Here is a 22,464-nt window from a genome sequence, read left to right on the forward strand (position 1 = left end):
TTTTGCCATGGATATCCACTATACCCTGGTCTCTGTAGTGCTTTGTGTTGGGGAATAGGTATACCTGACTCACCCGGGGGGAAAAAAAAGGTAGATTTTTCTCAACAGTAAAAATTTACAATAGGAATAAATCTTGAGTGTTAGAGACTAATTGTTGAATTTCACAGCCTTGATAGAAAGTAAAAGATGAGTGTAAACATCAGTGTGAGCATCAATCTTTATGAAGAATTTGACTCTCTTCTTATGATTGTGTAATTCTGTGATGAAGTACAAATAAGTAAGACTTCCAGTGTTGTTTCCTTTCATAGGTCTATAATGACGGATCTATACTACCTCAGCCAAACAGATGGAGCAGGTGATTGGCGGGAAAAGGAGGCCAAAGATCTGACAGAGCTGGTCCAGCGGAGAATAACATATCTTCAGGTAATGTTTGGTTAAGAACTAAGCTTGAGTGAAAAAAGAAAGAAAATCATAATAAAACTAAAAGAGTTGCTGTTGGTTTGTAGTCTTGTTAGCCCTTTCTTTTTGAGAGTTTTTACTCACTCATTTTACATATTTATTTAGAAAGACTATGTTATTTATGCCTTGAGTGTAATACAAAGATGGCTAAAACAAGGCCTTTGTCCTAAAGGGAGCTACTTCACACACAGACACAGACACAGACGCACGCTCATGACTACAATACAAAATAAAGAGTGCAACGTTTTATATAAGAGATTCAGATGAAATGCTCATCGGAGGAAGGAGACGTCAGGGATAGCTTTGTGGAAAAGGTATTATTTGAACTAAGCTGTAAAGGATAATTAGGTGGGATTTAGACGCATAGAAGAGGAGAAGAGCACACTGGCTGGAGTATATGATGTGAGTAATAGTCCATGGCTGGGAAAGAGCAATATAGGAGCCCAATGAGAAATGGGATATTTTAGTTTGTCTGGAGTTTTGCATTATGTGAAAGGAGGGATAGAAAATAAGCTGGAAAAAGATAGGTTTGGAGCCAGATTGCAGAGGTCCTTGGGTGCAGGATAAGCTTTCTGGTGTATAAACAGTAAGTGGTTACTGAAATATTTTATTTATTGCATAGAAATCATTATGCAACATATAGGAAACAGAAATCAAGGGTAAACTACAAGTCCCAGGCCCTTGTAAATTTATTCTTTTCATTTTTTGGTGTTCTCTTCTAATTATTAATATGCATACCCAATCTTACATATTTATAAGGATAGAATCGATTTACTTTTGAATTTTGTTTTTTTGCTTCATCTGCTATAAGGTTTTTCCTATTTTGGAGTTACAGCCTACTTTTGAAAGTTTTTTACACCTAAGAGTGGCATGATGAGAGTGGTACTTTAGTGATATTAATCTGAGAGTAGTAGTTTGGTTGAACTGTGTTAGTATTTGGAAGAGACTGGAAACAAGGAGACCATTTAGGATTTGAGGACCATATGGCAGGTGAGAAATATTGAGGTATGTGGCAGTTTGCATTGGAAATTAAGAGACAAATTTGACAGAGAGTGTGAAAATAGAATTGAGAGGCCTTTCCAAGTAGGTGAAAGGCCTGAAATGACTATGAAAATGGAAGCATCATTAACTGACAAGGCACTTAAAGATAGAATAGTCTTTAGGGAAAAACAATGAATTAGTAAGAAGTCTTTGACACTCAAAAAGTTGAAATGACCATGCCTATCCTTTTCTAATACTATCGATGGTATACTTTCTATGTACAATCACTCTGCTTTCCTTTTAAGGTTAAGGTGTCTTATAAAAGCAAAATAATAGCCAGTAAATCGATTCTGTATATTTTAAGGTACACATTTTTTTTAAATTGGAAAAAGTAGAAAATCTACTGTTTAAAGAGATCATTAAAAACCAAACTGAACTTGGCATGCTGTCTTGGTCTCATACTCCCATGGCCATTTATCAGAGATGTCTGCAGAATGAGAAACACTTGCCTCCTGTAGGGAAGAGATAATTATCTCCTATCAACTAGAACCTCATTCAATGAACTATAAACAGCTGGTGGTGCAGAACTATCATCCTCATTTAAAATGGAAATAACTATGGGTTCTGAGTTTCTTCCATTTCCTCAAATTCATTAAATTTTCACCCAACAAAAATTATATTTAAACTATGATTTTGTCATAGTTCAGCCCCTCACATTGTAACAAGCACCTGCTACCTGCTTCAGTTTCCTTTTCCCTCTTGGCTTTAAGTGGACAAATTTGATCCTCTATGTGCTAATTTCTCTTGTTCTATTAAAGCTAAAAACTGGGATAAAGAAAAAAAGTCTTTGACCTTTGATACCTGTATTCAAAATAAAAATAAGCAGTTTATATAACTTATTAGTAGAGATTTTAGAAGGCTCTCCTTGTTTAGCCCATCGGCCAGCAGTTATATAAAAGATGATAATTTGTATCTAAGTAGGGAATAATAAGGAAAAGGTACAATAAAAGCAAATGTTTTTAATATTTTAAACCTGTTTGGGAGACTTATGTTATTCCTTATGTTATTCCTGGTAAGTAATTCAAACTTTATAATTTACTTTCAATGATTGGTTTGGGTAGTTGAAAACATTTTCAGTTTTACTAGATTTTTACTCATACTGAAATGTATCAGTTCTCATTGTAACCGACAAGGATTTTTTAAAAAATTCTGATTTGTTTAAGATATAATGTCTATCAGAAAGAGAAGCTAAGAAAATAATGCCATTTACAATTGCATTGAAAAAATAAAAATACCTGGGAATAAGTTTAACCAAGGAGATAAAAGACCTGTACTCATAAAATTATGTCATTGAAGAACAAAATTGAAGAAGATACAAATAAATGGGAACATATACTGTACTCATGGATAGGAAGAATCAACATCATTAAAATGTCCATATTACCCAAAGCAAACTATAGATTAAGTTCAATCCCTATCAAAAAACCAATGGCATTTTTCACATAACTAGAAAAAATAATCCTAAAATTTACATGGAACCATAAAAGACCTCAAATAGCCACGGCAACCTTCAGAAAGAAGAAAAAAGTTGGAGGTATCATACTACCTGCTATCAAACTACACTACAAGGCTATGGTAATCAAAATAGCATGGTACTGACATAAAAATAGACACATAGACTAATGGTACAGAATAGAGAGCCCAGAAATAAATCCATACCTATATGGTCATTTAATCTATGACAAAGGAGGCTAGAATATACAATGGGGTAAAGACAGTCTCTTCAATAAATAGTTTTGGGAAAACTGGACAGATATATGCAAAAAAAGGAAACTGGACCACCTTCTTACACATATATAAGAATAAACTCAAAACGGATTAAAGACTTAAATGTAAGACCTGAAACCATGAAACTAGAAGAACACATAGGTAGCAGACTCTCTGACATTGCTCTTAGTAATTTTTTTTTGATATATCTCCTCAGGCAAGGGAAACAAAAGAAAAGATAAACAAATGAGATTACATCAAACTAAAATGTTTTTGCACAGCAAAGGAAACCATCCAAAACGAAAAGACAACCTACTGAATAGAAGATATTTGCCAATGATACGTCTGATAAAGAGTTAATTTCTAAAATTTATGAAGAACTCATATGACTCAACACCAAAAAAGCAAGCAATCCAATTAAAAAATGGACAAAGGACCTGAATAGGTATTTCTCCAGAGAAGACAGACAGATGGCCAATACATGTGAAAAGATACTCAAGGTCATTAATTATCAGAGAAATGTGAATTAAAACTACAATAAGATATCACCTGACTTATGTCAGAATAGCTCTTAGTAATGGTGGGACTGCAAATTGGTATAGCTACTATGAAAAACACTTTGGAGATTCCACAAAAAAATTAAAAATAGAATTACCTTATGACTCAGAAATTTATCCAAAGAAAACCAAAATACTAATTCGAAAAGATATATGCACCCCTATGTTCACTGCAGTGCTATTTACAATAGCCAAGATATGGAAGCAACCTAAGTGCCCATCAATAGATGAACAGATAAAGAAGTAGTGGTATATAATACAATAGAATATTAGCCATAAAAAAAATGAAATCTTGCTATTTACAACAACATGGAAGGACTTAGAGGTTATTATGCTTAGTGAAATAAGTCAGACTGAGAAAGAAAAATACCACATGGTATCACTTATTTGTTTAATCTAAGGAACAAAATAAATGGACAAACAAAACGAAAACAGTCTCATAGATACAGAGAACAAACTGATGATTGCCAGAGGAGAGGGAAGGTCGGGGATGGGTGAAAAAGGTGAAGGGATTAAGAAGTACAAATTGGTAGTTACAAAATAGTCATGGGGACATAAAGTAGAATTTACTTCATAGTTTCTAACCAGCTCATATTAAATTCTAATCAGCTCATATTAAGTAAGCACGATGAAATCACAATGACTTAGTTTCTTTACTTGTTTGGTAAAGTTGGAAGTTGGCAACTGTGGTGGAGAGCTCCTAGTTAGGCGATATAGATTATTTCCAGTTTAACTTGAAATTGTCTGTCTTCTGGTACAGGATGATTTTTTTTCTAACGTAGCCCCAAAGTTGACATTTTAAGCAAAATTGAGCCTATTTCAGGTGAAATCTAAATAAAATAAATAAAAAGTAGCAATAATAAAAATTTCCTTTGTTTTGGGGGCTATGTGTTGTTTATGTTTTGAATAGGACTTTTACTGGAAATTGGTAGATTAATAATTTTCCTTTTTTGAGAGAGAGAAAACTAAAAGATGTGAAAATGGGGAACAACTATTTTACTTTTTAAATGAGGATAGAGGGGTTTTTTTCCATTTAAAAATAACAGATTAGTTGGAGAAATAGCAAATTTCTCTTTTCCTGTATGGATGGTCTTTGGGATGGAAAGTGTCCAAGTCACACTATTAATGCATTATTGAGGCTATTAAACATCTATTTTAGATTGTGGAGAAACCCTCCATTCCAACAGACGATATGTCTGACCTCATTTTTCTTGGATAGGACAAATTCTTTGAAATAGATTCATGACCCGGATATAACTAGAAACTATTTGTCTGCTAATGTACTGACAATAACATCAAACCAAACATCAAGTGTTCTCAGAGTTGTGAAGTGTGTTCTACCGAATGATTGGGACAGCAGTTGTCTTTCTGCCCAACAGGGATGAGAACCAAAATAAAGCTAGAGGTGGTAATAACTGTAACTCATTAGGAATAGTTATTACCTTGGCTATATTAAGATATTTATTAAATATTTAAAATAGCTGGAGTAAGGAGAAAATTTCAGGACCTTTCCCTGTCTGAAAGAAAATTTTAGCTTGGGACAAGATCAAATAGAGAAAAGCAAAGAGTTTCTGAGAACTAAGACCAAAGAGAATACTAAGAAAGAATACTTCCCCAATATCAAAACTGTAAACAAGTTCAAAAAGGAAAGAACAAGGAGTGGTAAGTGGATATGGTGGCAAGGTCGTGTGTATTACGAGCCTCGAGTTAGCTCCAACTCCCGGCAACCCCATGAATGAGTGATGTCCACAATGTCCTGTCCTCAACCACTCTACTCAAGTTTCTGTAGACTCATGCCATGGCTTCTTTTAGGGAGACAATCCATCTCATATTTGGTCTTCCTCTTTTCTTGCTGCTTCCATTTTCCCCAGAATTATTGTCTTTTCCAAAGAACCCTGCCTTCTCATGATGTGCCCGAAGTAGGAGAGCTTTAGTTTTCTCATTTTTGCCTCTAACAGTATTTCAGGCTTAATTTGCTCCAGTACTCACGTGTTTGTCTTTCTGGCAGTCCAAGGTATCTGCAGAGTTCTCCTCTGACTCCATATCTCCGATGACTCATTTTTTTTTTTTCTATCAGCCTTCTTCACTATCCAACTTCCATATCTGTACATAGTCACTGGGAACACGAAGATGTGGATTATCTTAGCCTTGGTCTCTAATGACACATCTTTGCTCTTGGTGATCTTTCTTAATTCTTCCATTGCTGCTCTTCCAAGTGTCAGCCTTCTCTTGATTTCTTGGCTTCAGTCTCCATTTGAATTAATGACTGAATCAAGGTAAGCAAAAACATCTTTAACAATTTTTATGTCTTCATTGTCTATGTTAAAGTTGTATATTTTTTGTAGTCATGATTTTTTGTCTTCTTGATGTTCAAATGCAGTCCTGCTTTGGCACTTTATTCTTTCATTTTCATCAGAAGTTGTTTCAAATCATCGCTCCTTTTTGCCAGTAAGACGTATATCTTGATATTGATATTCCACCATTTTTTAGTCCTCCTTCACTAGAGTCTAATCCTATTTTTCATATATATTTTGCGTACAGATTAAACAAATTGAGAGAGATAAAATGCACTCTTGTCTGATACCTTTGCCCTAGGAAACCATTCTGTCCTTCCATATACTATCCTGTCAGTGATTTCCTTTCCCCAATATAGGTTAGGCATCAGGACTATCAAGTGCTAAGGCACACTCGTTTCTTTCAGAAGAACCCATAGCTTTTCGTGATTGACACAGTCAAAGGCTTTACTGTAGTCTGTAAAAATATAGACTGTCCTTCTTCTGAAATTCTTTGGAGCACTCCAGTATCCAGCAAATGCTCGGAGTTAGATTTCAAGTGCCTCTTCCTTATCTGAATCCAGCTTCAATATCTGGCATTTCTTATTCCATGTGAGGTAGAAGCCTTTGTTGCATCACCTAGAGCATCACTTTACCTGTCTGAGAAATTAGAGCAATGGTTCTGTAGTTACTGCACTGGTTGGCGTTTCCTTTCTCAAAGATTGGGATGTATATTGATCATTTCCAGTCTGTAGGACATTGTCTTGTTTTTCATATTTGTTGACACTTTCTTGTTACGATTTTGACATTTTCGGTCTCTGCGACTTGAAGTAATTCTAATGGTATCCTATCTACTCCTGGTGATTTATTTCTTTCCAATACTCTCAGGGTAACTTTCACTTTGGTCTGCAGACTTACAGGTTCTTCCTCATAGAAATCTTCTTCAAAGGTATCCTTTTGTCTCTTCTGTATAGATTTTTACTATACTGTTTCCACCTTCCTTATATTTTCTCCTAGTCAGATAATGTGCTTCCTTGTTGGTCATTCAGCATTCCTAAACTAGATTTGAATTTCCTTTTTATTTTTTGCATCTTCTGATAGAGATCTCTTATTTTTCCTTTTTTGTTGTTCTATTCTATCTCCTCACATTGACTATTGTAATAGTTCTCCTTATCTCTACATGATAATGGTTGAAAACTGTGTACAGGATTCTAACCTGTCTTTTCTCACCTCTACCTTTGTCTCTCACCTGTCTTTAACAAATTTTAACGTTTCTTTTGTCATCTCTCAATTTTTCTTTCCTTTTTACACATGGCATTGTCTTTTCTCATTCTTCCCTAATAATAGTTCTAGTTTTAGTCCACAGTTCTTGTTCTCAGTCAGTTATGTTTAAGAGTGCAAATCTGTTTTTTTATGTGGACTTTAAATCCATCAGGAATGTGACTTACATTATATTTTTGCACTATGATTTCTTTTAATGATCTTCTTCAGCTTTACCCTAATGTTTGATATAAATAGTTTGTGGTCAGTATCATAATCTGCTCCTGGTCTTGTTTTGGCAGAGAGAATATAGCTTCTCCATCTTCTGTTTCCAGTTACATAGTGTATTTGGTTTTTGTATTGCCATCTGCTGGCAACGGTAGCTTTCATTTCATGAAAGAGGGGATTGCTTTACTAGATGTTGACAAAGGACAAAAGTGGCAATAGGAAGTAAAAAAAGTTAATTTATTAAAGGTAATTTTCTAAGAATTAGTAAAAACTAATGGTGAATCAAACAGACACGGGATGCTGTCTGCCCTCAGGAAGCTTAAAGTCTAGTAACATTTTCAGAGGATCTCTGAATTATACATACACACACTGACACACACACAAATTTTTTAAATACCTACAGTTCTTTGTTTTGATGTTTATATTCCTGACTCATTATTAATCAATGTAATATACCACATCAATAATATAAAGGAAAAACAACACACAATCATCCCAATTGATGCATAAAAAGCATTTGACAAAATTCAAATCCTTTTCATAATAAAAACACTCAACAAAATAGCATAAGAAAACTACCTTAACATAAGAAAAATCTGATTTTTGTATACCGATTTTGTATCCTGCAAGTTTGCTAAGCTCACATATTAGTTCTAGTAGCTTTTTTTATAGTCTGTCAGATTTTCTACATAGATTATGATGTCATGTGCAAATAAACACGTCTTCATTTCCAATATGGCTGTCATTTTGCAATTGTCTCTTAATAGTTATTCAGCTTTATTATTAGTATGATATAATTTACTGTTAGCATAATGTTCAGTAAACCACAAATTTAGTTCCTTCTTTTAAAATCTTTGCTGAAGTCTGATTTTAGATTTTAAGAGGGGTTTTGATGCATCCATGCTAATATAATCGGTTTTCTTTTTAGTTTGTTTTCTTGTATGTTGGAGGTAAGGAGAAAATAAAGGGTTAGTTCATAATTTTCTTCTGTTTTACTCTATGAGAAAGTTCTACTGGTATATTTGGGTTGCTATTACAGAAGGCTCTAACAGCCAGAAAGATTAAGATATAGATAGAAAAAGAAGCACCTAGAGATTTCGCTATGGAGAAGTAAGGAGTTACTGACTATATCTAAATGGATAGAGACAAGTCATTATTTTTACCATTAATTGTTACTGTTTTCTCTCAAGTATTTCTTGTTTTTCCCATAATTACTGTACCTTTTATTCTTCTCTCTTTTTATTGGCATAACCATAGTTCTTTTTTAAATTGAAATAATTTATTAATAAGGAAAAAGGGAAGATGTTAAAACTAGTTAAAAGCATACTTAAAGACATTAACCATTATTCTTTGTTAAACAAACTATATCACCTAAAAATCCAACATTTTTATATGCACACACCATCATTTCTTCTATCAAGTTAAAGCATATCAGAGGCTATCTAGAGTTATTGGAAGAATTCTAGTTAACCTTCTGCCAATAAAATAGCCCTGTGGCTTTGGATATTTGTCTTGCTCAGGTTTACCTGAGGCTGGTGGTTTTTTGTTTGTTCGCTTGTTTGGAGGGTTTATTTATTTATTTATTTATTTATATTTTGAATTATGGTCTGAATTCTCTTTATGGTCTGGTGTGATTACAGTGGGACTTGCTGGGCCTGGAAGTGTTAGAGTTAGTGAAGTAGACCATATCTTCAAGCTGCAGGTGTCATCAGACATAGAGAAAAGGGTTGTTATGTATACCATGTGAGAGGATTGATTATGTTTAGGGATAAGATAGATACTATGTTTGGCTTTGCAACCAAATGACTCACTGCTTTGTCCTTTGTATTTATATAATGGATGAAAAAGGAAATAAAGCTGAACCCCAAGAGAAAGGTTTTAAATGTAAGGAGTCCTTCCTGGGTTCAAAGTCCTAGAGGCTTTAAATAATCTCTTTAAGCATTCACTTTCTAAGTTCTTTCCTTCAAACAAATGTTATGCTTTCCTTTTACATAAGGAACAGGACTGTTTGTTCTCAAGAGTCAAGTTGTTGAATAAACGTTAGTTTATCATTTTTAAAAGGAACTTATGTAAGCAAATGCCACTGGAAACACAAAATCATTAGTTTGTCAATAAGTAGGTAGTATTATAGATGTAGTTAAATGTGCATTGAATGTTTGAAAATATCTTGGGCTTAAAATACAGACTTCTGTTTCTGGATAAGATGTAAACATATTATACCCTATTATTCCTGCTAATTACAACCAAAAGAAGTCCTATACAGAGTGAATTCCTGTTTTGTTTGTTCATTTGTTTGTTTTGCCTCCTGTGTATCCCAGTTGGGGGTGCTGGAGAATCCTAGAAATACCAGTGAATGAAGCTGGAAAAAAAATTTTTTTTATTATATCAACCCTACTCCAGGCAAACATCATAAACAAAATTTGCACCTCTGCCCTGCAATAATGAGGGCAGCCCCACCTCTCTCAACTGGTGTCAGAACTGCAGAGACTTTGGACAAAGCCTTGTCTACCACCATTGCCACACTGCAATAATGTGGCACTTTCCATTCTTCTCCTAACTAGAGTGGGAGCAGGGTTAGAAAAAAGAAGGAATTAGAGAAAAAGAGGGAATTAAAATCTGTGTTTGAAATCCCAGGCCGACCTCTGAACATTCTATGCATGAACTGATCAGAATCAATACAGAAAAAGTTTTGAGAACTGCACTCTGGCATAATGTACCACCTGGGCTTCAGACCAGCCTCTGGGTAGCTCACAAATAGGGCTGAGCAAAATAACATTGAAAAGGCTTTAATGATTAAATGGACATTTGAGCCACAGCCCATAAAAGTGAGCTAGGAGTCTACCTGGTTTGACTGCCTACCAAAATAGAAAGCAGAGTCTCAACTCATAACACTCATCAACATACCAGGAAAATCTGAATTCAAACAAAAGATAATCAGCAGACACCTCACTGAGATGACATAGATGTTAGAATTACCTGACAAGGATTTTAAAGAAGCTACAAAAAAGATGTTCCAGTGAAGCAATCATAGACTGGAAACAAATGAAAGAAAAGAAAAGAAAGAAAAAGTCTCAGCAAAGAAATAGATGATATAAAGAAAAATCAAAGGGAAATTTTGGAACTGAAAAATACCGTAACCTAAGAAAAAATTTGGCTCATAATAGAACAGCTATGACAGAGGAAAGAATCAGTGCCTTTGAAGTTAGATAAATAGAAATTATTCAGTCTGACAACAGAGAGAATAAAGATTGAATAAAAAAAAGTAAACAGCCTCAGGAACCTGTGTGGCGGTAACAAAATTTTTTATGTTTGTATCTTTGGAGCCCCATAAGGAGGGAGAAAAATACGAGTGAGGGTTTGAAGGAAAAACTGAAAACTTCCTATTTGATAGATCATTCAGACAGAAAATTAATAAGGAAGTAATGGCCTTAAATGGCATATTAGACCAGATTGACTTAATAGACATTTGTATAACATTTCATCTAAAAAGTGCAGAATACACATTTTGTCAAGTATACATGGAGCATTCTCCATGATAGATCACATATTAGGTAACAAAACAAGCCTCAAGAAATTAAAGAGGCTTGAAATCAAATCAAGCATCTTTTCTGATCACAGTGATATGAAATCAACTACAGGAAGAAAACTGGAAAAAAATACAAATATATGGAGACTAAAAACAACATGCTACTAAACAACAAATAGATCAAAGAAGAAATCAAACAATAAATCAAAAATTACCTTGAGACAAATGAAAATGAAAACACAACTTTTCAAAATTTATAGAATGCAGCATAAAAAGAGTTAAAGGAGAGACGTTCATATGTTATGTAGGTCTACATCAAGAAACAAAAAAATTCCAAATAAACAATCTAACTTTACACCTAAAAGAACTAGAAAAAGAAGAACAAAACCCAAAGTAAATAGAAGGAATAAAGTAATTAAGGATTAGAGTGGAAATAAATGAAATAGAAATTTAAAAAACAATAGAAAAGAACAATGAAACTAAGAGCTGGTTCTTTGAAAAGATCAACAAAATTGGCAACTAAAAAGGAACTAAAATAGCTAAAGCAGTTTTGAAAAAGAATAATAAAGTTGGAGGAATCACACTATCTAATTTTAAGACAATTACAGCTGTCGTAATTTAGATAGTGTATGGTATTAGAAGAGTGGTAGATGTATATATCAATTGAACAAAACAAGAGTTCTAAGTAGACCCACACAGGTATGCTAACTTGTTTTGTTGTTGTTGTTGTTGTTTCGTTGAGGTGAAATTTATATAACATAAAACTAACCATCTTAAAGTGAACAATTCAGTGGTACTTAGTGCATTCCTAAGGCTGTGCAACTTCATCAATTCAAAAGAAAAGAAAACCTCATACACATTAGGTAGTTGTTCTTCATTTCCTCATTCTACCTTCCTGAGTTTCTGGAAACCACCAATCTGCATTCTGTGTGGATTTACCTTTCTGAATATTTCATATAAATGGAATCATGTAATATGTGACCTATGTGACTTTTTCTGTCTGACTTCTTTCACTGAGCATAATGTTTTCGAATTGCATCCATGTGGTAGTATATTTTAGTACTTTATTCCCCTTTATGGCTGAATAATATTCCATTGTATGTGTATACCAACCATTTCACCCATTCATTTGTTGATGGACATTTGGGCTGTTTCCGCCTTTTGCTATTTGAGAATAGCACTGCTATGGACATGCTTCTTCTACATGCATTTGTTTGAGTATCAGTTTTCAGCTCTTTCGAGTATATACCTATGAGTGGGCAATTGAGGAAGATTCAAAAGCAATTACATGGAGGAAGCATAGTCTTTTCAATAAATGGTATTGAAATAATTGGGCATCTCGTAGGCAAAAATTGAAACTTGACCTAAACCTCATACTTTATGTAAAATTAAATCTAAAGGAATAAAAATCTGACAGATAAAGTAAATGTGACATGTAAAACTATAAAACTTTTAGAGGAAAATGTTGGAATAAATCTTTATGACTTACACTAAAAGTTCTTAAACATGATTGCAAAAGAAAGATTCATAAAATAAATAATTCAGTAAATTGTGCTTCATTATCAAAATTTAAAAATTTTGATGTGTTTAATAGGGAAAAAAGTCAAATCATAGACTAGGAGAGAAAATCTTTGCAAATCACATATCCAACAGAGGTCTTATATCCAGAATGTATTAAGAAATTTCTAATCTCAACAGTAAGAAACAATCCAATTAGAAAACAGGCAAAAGTTTTGAAAAGACAACTTTACCAAAGAGGATATATGGATGACAAATATGCATATGATAAAATGTTCAAAATCATTAACTATTAGGGAAATACAACTTAAGAACATGTTGAGATACCACTGCATACCTATCAAAATGGCTAAAATAAAAAATATGAAGGATGTGGAGCAACCAGCTCTCATACTCATATAAAATAGTACAGCCATTCTGGGAAATAGTTTGGCAATTTGCTGTAGAGTTAAATATACTTTTATCCATGTGATTCAGCAGTTATACTCCTGTATATTTATCCTAGAGAAAAGAAAGCTCGTGTCCACACAAAAATTGTAAACTCACATGCATAGCAACTTAATTTGTAATAACCAAAACCTGAAAACAACCCAAATGTCCTTCAGTAGTTGAATATACTGTGATAAAATACACGAACAGGATACTGCTCAGTAATAAAAAGGAATGAACTATTGATAAACACAATAACTTGAATGGATCTCAAGAGCATTATGCCGAATGCTAAAAGAGCCTTTTTCAGAAGGCTAAATTCCATTTATAACATTCTCAAAATGATTAAGTTATCGTCATGGAGAACAGATCAGGGGTTGCCAGGGATTAAGGTTTCAGGAAGGCTGTAACTCTAATGGGGGTAGTGTAAGAAAATGTCTTTATTTTGATGTAATAGTTTGTATCTTGATTATGGTAGATGTTACGTGAGTCTGTATATGTTATAAAATTTGATAATACTATACCAAAAAAAAATGCATGGAAAAACTGGTTAAATCCAAATAATGTCTATATTTTAGTTAACATTGTGTAATGTTCATTTCTTGATGTCATATAATGCACTGTGGTTAAGTAAAATGTCCTCATTGAGAAAAACTGTGTGGAAGGTACATGGTAACTCTGTACTGGTTTTATAATTTATCATAGGTCTTAAATTATGTAAAAATAAATAGCAAAAACAGTGTTGAAGATTTTGAAAGGTAAAGAAAATAACATGAATGGTTTAGAGTACTGTTAAACTGAAGCAGTGAGAAAGGTGGTTTTAAGAGGGTTTTTGTTCCTGTTTTTGTTGTTTTTAATAATAACGAAAAGAAAGAACCGGGGATTCCAAAGAAATTTATGCTCAGTTAACAGTGGTTTCGCAGTGCATGGCTAGTGGCATGGAAAAATAGAACAAAACCTCTGAGAGAAGAGGTAGCAAGGTTTGACCTCTGGTTTAGCTATCGTTGATGGTTTGATTCGAAAGCCAGTGAGTAGACTAAAGTACTATAAGTGCCTATACTACCCCAAAGAATGGTACTTTGCAGAATGGAAGAACTGGCAAAATAGGAAAAGTTATTCTGACTTTTACTTAAAATGAAACAAAACATCTGCCTAGCCTTTACATAAGAGCAAAGTTTCAACCAGTGTTTCTCTTTTGTGTGTGCTGTCTACTTCACCTTTTGATCCTGTATAAGGTAGGGCTAGCCATTCTGGAGCTTCCGTTCACTTTTCTTCTTTCCCGCTTCTCCCCTCTTCCTCTCTCCCTGCCCTCCCTTCCTCTTTACTCTTCCTCCTATCCTCCCTTCTTCTCCTTCCCTCTTCCCACCTTTTCCATACTTCTTTCTCCTCACCCTTTCTCCCTTATCCCTCTTTTTTTAAAAGAGTACCTGCCATATTATCCTGTATTTTGGTTTTGAGGAAAGAGCTTAGTAGATCCTGTTAAGTAAAATGATAGTGGAGACCTTTCTAAAATTCAACCTTAATTTTTTAAGCATGCTGTTTTTAGCCTGACCAGTTAAGGTGGTTCTGAGACGTGGGTATCAGGCTATAAACTTACAGAGAAAAATTTAAAGCACTCGAGGAGATCTGAGCATTTATATAGGATTGGCAGAATCTGGCTTCTCAGGTAACTTAACTTCTCTTTTCTAGCCTTGAAAGGAGTTTTGTTTGCATTAGAGTCTTGAATGAGAGAATTGGACTTGGATGCATCTCGATCTTTCTCTGCCTTTCCTTTTGTGATCCTTATGGTAGCAGGAAATATTACCAAGGTTGCTCTGGTGCACACATCTCTTGAACTTGAGGTAGAGATTTTTTAGAGACCACCTAGAGTACTCAGAGATGACAGAATACTGTCTCAAAGGCCCTCAGTGGAAGACATGCACCACATTTATTTGTTTCATTTTACTGAATTTATAGAATTTTCATCTCTTTTTTGAATGGCTTTGAAATATTCAATAGAGATTTGTAGGCAAAGAGCAAGTTTTAAAAGTACATTTAAAGTAAGCCAATTGTTGCTTTACTCACCAAGATAAACTTTCCTTCAATATAACTGTATTATAACTATCTGTCTTTACTTCAATCTGTCAGGATAACAGCCTATAAACTATATATCTTGATATCTTTTCTCTATTAAGTTTCCACACTTAAAATTTTATCAATTACCAAATGGAAATTGATTTCTTGAACCACTTAGTAGCTTACTTGTGTCTCAGCTGTTGTGTTGTCCTTACTACTTGCAATAGATTGTTCTTTGCTAGAGGAATGGAAAGGACACCTTGATACTATCTTAGCTTTGATATGAAAATATTCTTGTTTAATATGTTAAAAGACAATAATTTCCGGTCTTGGCTTTTAAAAATGAGAATTTTTTTAACTTTCTTTTTCATGATTATTAACTATGCCCAGAGTCTTCATTTTAATTACCACTATGTAGTACTTCAGTTTTCTTACTTGCTTCATTACCTTTTCTGCTTTGGTTTTGAAAATAATTTTAGAGAAATAAAATCAGACCGTTTCCAATACAATGAAATGCTTTCACCATACTATTAATGAATCTTTTCTTCATTACCAACACGCTTGATGTCACGAATCTTTTTAAACACATGAAAAACTATTTAGTCTTGTGATTAGAGCAGACAAAGAGCACAATAAAACTTAGCTTACCTGGTTCATTCCTTTGGTTTTTACTGGCCTCTCTTTATTGGAAATTAGGAGCTATATGGCTGAACTCTTCCTTATAGAAGGACTGTTGTTAGAGAGGGGCTAGGAGATTCCCCGAGGCTCAGATTTTTAATACTTAAATGTAAGGTGTGAAACCATAAAACGATGAGAAGAACACATAGGGAAAAAGCTCCTTGACATTGGTCTTGGCAATGATTCTAAATACTGGCTTGCCAATTTATTTTGTGACTATGGACTTGACATTACTATTTTCTCTGTACATGTAATTCAGTTGAACTAATAGATGCCTGGAGATATTATGTCCAGTTTGTATTAAATAAATGTTTTGTTGTTGTTGTTAGTTTAGCCTTTTTTTTTGCCCCCGCCCCTCCCTGCAATGTTTTGGTCTGTAGTAACTCTGGGCAGAGATCTGAGGGAAATTATATTGTGGCTGGAAATTTTTCCTCTGAAGGTCTTTGTGTGTATGGAAAATCTAAATTGTCATGGCAAAAGGCTTTATCTGTGACTTAATTTAAAAGCCATGTTATCAGTACTATTTTGTAATATTGCATCATTAATTCATAATTACTACTAATATACTAAGGCAGTAGAATCTTCTAAATTCCAGCTGAGCCTGGGTAATATAAAAATAACTGTGGTTTACTAGTCAATTCAAAATTCAAAAGTAGAAATTAAGCTCTCTTCCTAACTTGAAATATGTCCAACAATAACTTTTCATATCTTAACCAAAGTAAAAGACTAAAATATTTGAGCATTATGATGGTGCCTTTAGTGAATCAGTAATCATTTAGGTTTAAGAGATGCCACTTCTTTTAATATGCCATCTTAGAGGCATATTGATTTGAATATACTTTCCAACGTTGATTTATAGGACAGTGAGAGCAAATATAGCTTTCGGTTCTGTTGAGATAGGGTCATTCTTGGAAACTGACAGTTTCAGAGAGTGTTTATTTAAAAAAAAAAAAAACTGAAGAAAAAACTGAATACAGAAAAACCCTGTTTTATCTTGTCTTAATTTCTTGATTCATAAATAGTATGGTGATAGCTTTGCTACAGAATTGTAACTGTAAAAATATTACATAATGCTCAGCTTATATGGGCCCATGATTGAGGCACCTTTTAGCACTAAATACAAAAGATATTGCATTTATCCAGTGTAAAATAATGTCTCTTGAGATTATGAGGATAAATGACATATACCAACCTTGTCATTTAGCCTGATGGTATCTCTAAGAAGGAAGGATGGGTTAGCTGGGAGAGGTTGTGGAGGGAGGTAATTTTTGTCACAATTTTAAATTAACCAATCGAAGCGAAATGACACAACTGAATTGAGAACAGTCTGAATTAGAGAAAATTGTATCTTGTCTTACCGCTCTCTTCCTTGAAGTCTTTCATTGGTTACCTTTCTCATTTCAGAACCAAACATAATGGACTTTTTTTCCCCTTTTCTCCATGTTACCTATGACTTAACAAAGGTTTAAGATATTCTATCTTCAGCTTGTTTTAAGGCACACTAAGAATCATGAATCAAGCTTCATTTCATAAATTCTCCTCTTATTTCTCTTAGGCCTTAGTTCCTGTGCTTGAAGCATTCAGTTTTAATTAAACTCGTAAGAAACACAGATATGTTTTTCTTAAATACAGAAGTGAGTCTTCTTTTAAATTAAAAAAAAAAAAACTGGTTTCAAAACTAAAGGTCAGATGTTTTAATTATTATGTTTCCTCACTTTTTTCCCTTAAAAAATATGAAGACTAATGTAAGATATAATAACAATGGAAGCTGGATGTGAGGTATATTAGATCTCTGTACTATCTTTCCAGTAGTTCTGTGCATCAAAAAACTGTTCTAAAAGAAAAAGTTTATTGAAAAATATATGAAGGACATTTTCTTTTTCATTTATATGAATTTTAGAGCTATTAAATGATGTGCTGTATTTCTTACAAAGCATGAAAAATCTGACAAATATTACTGTTTTTTATTTGCTTTCTTGATAAACTATTGAGTGAATAACAAAGCTTTGGATCTGTTTGAAAATGTTATTTATCCCCAGGATCCTTGTATAATAGTGTACAGAAAGTAAATAATATGAGTCTCCCTGTACCACATAACATCATACCCCTCTGTCCTTCTCAAATCCTTTGTGGCTGTAACAACCAGAGTGAGACTGCTTATTGTCGTAGGAGTCTTCCACGAATTCAGTCTCAAGTGAAAAGAATCGGCAACTCTAGTACTTGATTGGGGAAACTCTTGACCAAATCTTGCTGAATTTTATCTTGTCTCTTGGATTCGTAGAGGTCTGACTCTTCAAAAGGCTCTTGATGGTATAGGTTCTGCTTTGATCTTGAAAGGCCAGCCTGCAGTAGCATATTTAAATCTTGAAAGATAACCTCTTCTGAAAGTAACTGTGTTGCATTTTCCCCTCTCAGCTTTTCCTTCAGAATCATTTTATAACCTCAGTGTCCTAGTTTTTGTTTCTAAGGCTCTACTTGACAAAACAGATAATATCCCTAGGAAATGGTGGTAGATTTGTAGTTTGGCGACAGTTTTATTCAAGGCTTATATAGATCGAGAATTGGTTTACCTTGCTTCTTGGAGGGAAGATTCTGTTCCTGAAGGCACTCATTCTTTCTCTTCCCTTGCAGACAAAACAGCTTGAAAAACTCAGGCTAAGGAGTCCTTGTCAAAACAAATTTTTATTTGAAGAACTAAGATGCCTAGGGATATTTAACAACAGCCCATATAAATTACAGCTGAATTGAAACTTTACAATGGAAAAAAAGGAAATTCTCACATTAGCTAACCCCATTGCACCCATGGGTAGATAATACTAAGTGTTTTAACTACTTGCTGTTCATTTTCTAGTAAAGTATACAAACAGGAAAATAAATCTCCTGATTAAAAACTGGCATATCACATTCTCAAGACAGCTAATTTAGAACATGTTCTACAATATATTATGAAAATTACTAGTAGCTACCATCAAGATTAGGTCTTTTAAAAAGTCCTATGACTGATATTTTGTAATTATTGAACTCAGATATCCTTTTACACGGTGGCTTTACTTCCATAATGAATTTGTTTGTGACATCTAGAACTCTGGATATAGATGGAATTAATAGGTAAATCATCATAATTTTTCCTTTAAGGTGATTTGAGTTTCATCAGGGAAGGTAAGCTCAGAATGCTGAAGTACAGCTGGAAAAACGAACAATTCTGCTTCTTTCATAAAGATTTCAGTGTAAGCAACTTTGAGTTCGGAGATGGTCATACTTGAATATTCTGATAGAGAAGTGAAAAGAGTATTCTTTTAAATGTAACTGCTTAATTTCACATTTGTTTGGTAATGTTTCCAAAGGAACTGCTCTTTTTCACTGCCATCTCCCTAAGTATGTGCATAAATTTTTCAATGAATTCTCTGAAATTCGATTTTTAAAGCTGGATTCTTTGCTTTATAAAACGTACTGGATCAGTCCTGGCTTATTACATGATTTTTGCCCTTGTCACCTATAAAAAGAAATTGGCCCCTCTGTACAGCTTATCTTCACTTTTATTTCTCTTCTTCCCTAACAGAATCCCAAGGACTGCAGCAAAGCCAAGAAGCTAGTGTGTAATATCAACAAAGGCTGTGGCTATGGCTGTCAACTCCATCATGTGGTCTACTGCTTCATGATTGCATATGGCACCCAGCGGACACTTATCTTGGAATCTCAGAATTGGCGCTATGCTACTGGTGGATGGGAAACTGTGTTTAGACCTGTAAGTGAGACCTGCACAGACAGAACTGGTGTCTCCACTGGACACTGGTCAGGTAAGAAGCCCGTGCAGCATGTCAGATCTCTGGGTTGAACTGCTACATAACCAGTTATTTTTAGTGTGCTTCCACATTATTGAACTCATTTGATTTTCTAATTATCCTATAAGTAAGGTAGACCAGGGATTCTCAAACTTCAGCATGCATGGGAATCACCGGGAAGGCTTGTTAAAATGCTAGTTTCAGATTCAGTATGTCTGAGTAGAGCCTGAGAATTTGCATTTCAGACAAAGTTTCCAGGTCCAGGAATCACAGTTGGAGAACCACCGAAGCAGACTATGCAAGTACCTTTATTTTCATTTTATAATTGAGGACAACGAAGTGTAATTTGTTTACAGAGTTTTAAATTTTATTCAGGAAACATTTAATGACAAACAATGTGACTCAAGTGCTATTCTAGGCATTCTAAGAGATATGTAGGTCAGCAAGAAATTTCCCTTCTCAACTAGGATTTGGTGGTAGAGAGAAGAGAATATAGAATTTCTTACTTCTAGTCTATTGTTCTTTCTATAGTGATGATCTTTAAACAAGGTTGAAGTTGTGCTACCTTTGTTAATATGCTGACTTTATCATTTTGTAATCTTGGGCAAGTTACTTAACCCCTAGGCCTTAGTTTCCTCATCAATAAAATGAGAGTAATAATTTACCTTTGAGTTGTTGGTAGGATTGAATGCAATAATATGTGTAATGCACTTAGCACAGTACCTGATAGCTATCATTAATAGCCTTTATTCATTGAGCTAATATACATTGAGTGCCTACAGTGCGGAAGATACTGAACTAAGCTATTAGGTGAAATGCTAAGCAAAATGATATACTGTCTCTGCATTCACATCTTGTGAGAAGTCAAACATTTTTCAAAAGACCGAAGCGTTTTAGTTAATATAATTTCTCATGGGGCTGAGCACCTTTTTTCACAAATTAAAACACTAGATGTGGAATAGGGAGCTGTGTCATTGGCAAAGTAAGTAACTTTGGTTTCTGGGTTTCTTTTTGCCTCCTTTGGAAAATATCAGATAATTCCTGACACTGTTAAGTGTCGGGAAAGTTAATTGGGTAATTTCTATAAAATGCTTTAAGTTGCCACATAAAAGATCCTATATGGATTTAAAGTATTATCTTGTGACGTGAGTTTTGTCTTCATTAGGATGATTTAGAAGCTTTGTTCTATATATATCATCGTATTCTTTTCCTTATAACTCAAATTTATAAGTGAACCTCTTAATCTAGAACCTAGCTGGGCTTTAGTTTTGAGATTACATCTTCCATTGATCTGCTGTGTAGTTTAAAGCTGGTGCAAACAGATTAGGTGTTAAGGTTAGGAAGATACAGGAAAAGCAACTCTGTTAGGCTCACAGCTGCTAACGTTTTCGTTTTGTGGACTTAGTTCAGTTTCAAGCTTCTCTGATTATGGAAGTGTGTAGCCAGAGCAGGGCAAAGTTCTATGTTTCACTGTTTCTAAGGAGAGGCAGCTTTTTGAGTGGTAGTCAGTCAACAGAAAAGTGAAAAGTTGGCCTCGCTGGACTTATTATATTTAGTATACACAGTTTGGCCCTGTCTATATGCTACAACTAGTTATTTGGTTTATTTGGTTTTTAATCCTTCTTTGTACATTTTGTATATGTAGGATATGAAGATTAAAAATGGCTTGAATTGGAAACATTCAGAATTTCTTAATGTTACAATTCAGCAGTTTCTAGAAATCATCCTTCTTTTATTTGTGTGGAATCTAAGGCCTAATAGACATTAAATGATTTATCCAGGATCATACAGCTTATAAATAACAGAACTCTGGTTAGTACATTCACTTCTGCCTACCTCCAGTCTACGTCCTTCCCAGTAAAAACATGCCAAACACCCTACCTAGCAAAAAATGATTAGAGGCACAGAACCTCCTGAATGTCTAGAAACTAAATAAAATGACTAATTTTATTAGCTCTACCCTCTTTTCTCCTGCTATTTTATAACTTTTTCCAGACCTTTCACATAATTTCCAGTACTGAAAAGTTATCAATGGTATTTATAGTCCCTAATTAAAGAAGTCGTTTTATCATGGTAGCACAGAATTAGAATTTTAATTAAATAGATCTTTCCTTTATCACTACAGGTATTGTATAAAAACATATACTTTTCTTCATGCTAGTGAATTGAACTGTGCCTTTTGGACACCTTTAATTAATTAAACTGGTGATTATTTTCGATATGCTTGCAGAACTCATCATAACGAAAATAATTTAGATGCTAATCGTGTAGCTAAAAGAAGGAAGAGATTTATGTTTGAGCTTAGAAAAGTATAGTTGCCAACCACTTCTGTTTCTGTTTATATACATTATCTATGTATGTACCTTTTGGAGAAACTAATCTATTTCTAGAATTAGAAGAAACAGACTGAATTTTAATAAGTTCTTTGACATTAATCTTTTAGTTAGCCATAAATTACCTACATCTGTTATTGTTCTGACTTGTACAAAGAATCTTGGGATATTTCCCTTGGCACCACTGTCATGAAATTATTGTTCATACACACTTGACATGATGTGCCTGCAGGAGGAATTTAGTGATTCTGTTCAAATCTGTCACCAGTACAGGAATTAGTATGCACATCTGATCCTTTCAAAGCTAAATCATATCTTGTTGTAGGTTGAGTTCTATATTTCGTCTTCATTACTTTATGTCGGTATATGAAACCATATCCTTTGTAATAAATAATTTGGTTAAGTGAAGCAAAATATTAAAAATTATGCTTCCAGTTAAAAATAATAATAATCTCCTCGTCATCTAAAGTTGTTGATAAAATGTCAGTTCATTTTTCTATATCACAAGATGTTTCCTAAATCTAAACTAACTGTGTATAATAGGCCTGATTCTTCCAAATAGATTCCTTATCATTCAGAACGGGGATCTTGGTATTTAATGGTTTGAGATATCTTTTA

The 22,464-nt window shown here is 34.0% G+C and overlaps 1 protein-coding gene across 9 annotated transcripts in view; it reads left to right on the forward strand.

The window, feature by feature from the left end:
- Nucleotides 1–22,464, forward strand: part of FUT8 (fucosyltransferase 8) — a 195,936-nt gene that overhangs the window by 130,175 nt on the left and 43,297 nt on the right. For all 9 annotated transcript variants that reach the window (XM_025049113.1, XM_006915132.3, XM_015591970.2 and 6 more), the window contains 2 exons: nucleotides 309–423; nucleotides 19,291–19,528. In XM_025049113.1, coding sequence (XP_024904881.1) covers nucleotides 309–423; nucleotides 19,291–19,528 — 353 coding nt within the window. The remainder of the gene's footprint in view (nucleotides 1–308; nucleotides 424–19,290; nucleotides 19,529–22,464) is intronic.

This window comes from Pteropus alecto, unplaced genomic scaffold, assembly GCF_000325575.1.
Source record: "Pteropus alecto unplaced genomic scaffold, ASM32557v1 scaffold276, whole genome shotgun sequence".
NCBI classification, from domain to species: Eukaryota; Metazoa; Chordata; class Mammalia; order Chiroptera; family Pteropodidae; genus Pteropus; species Pteropus alecto.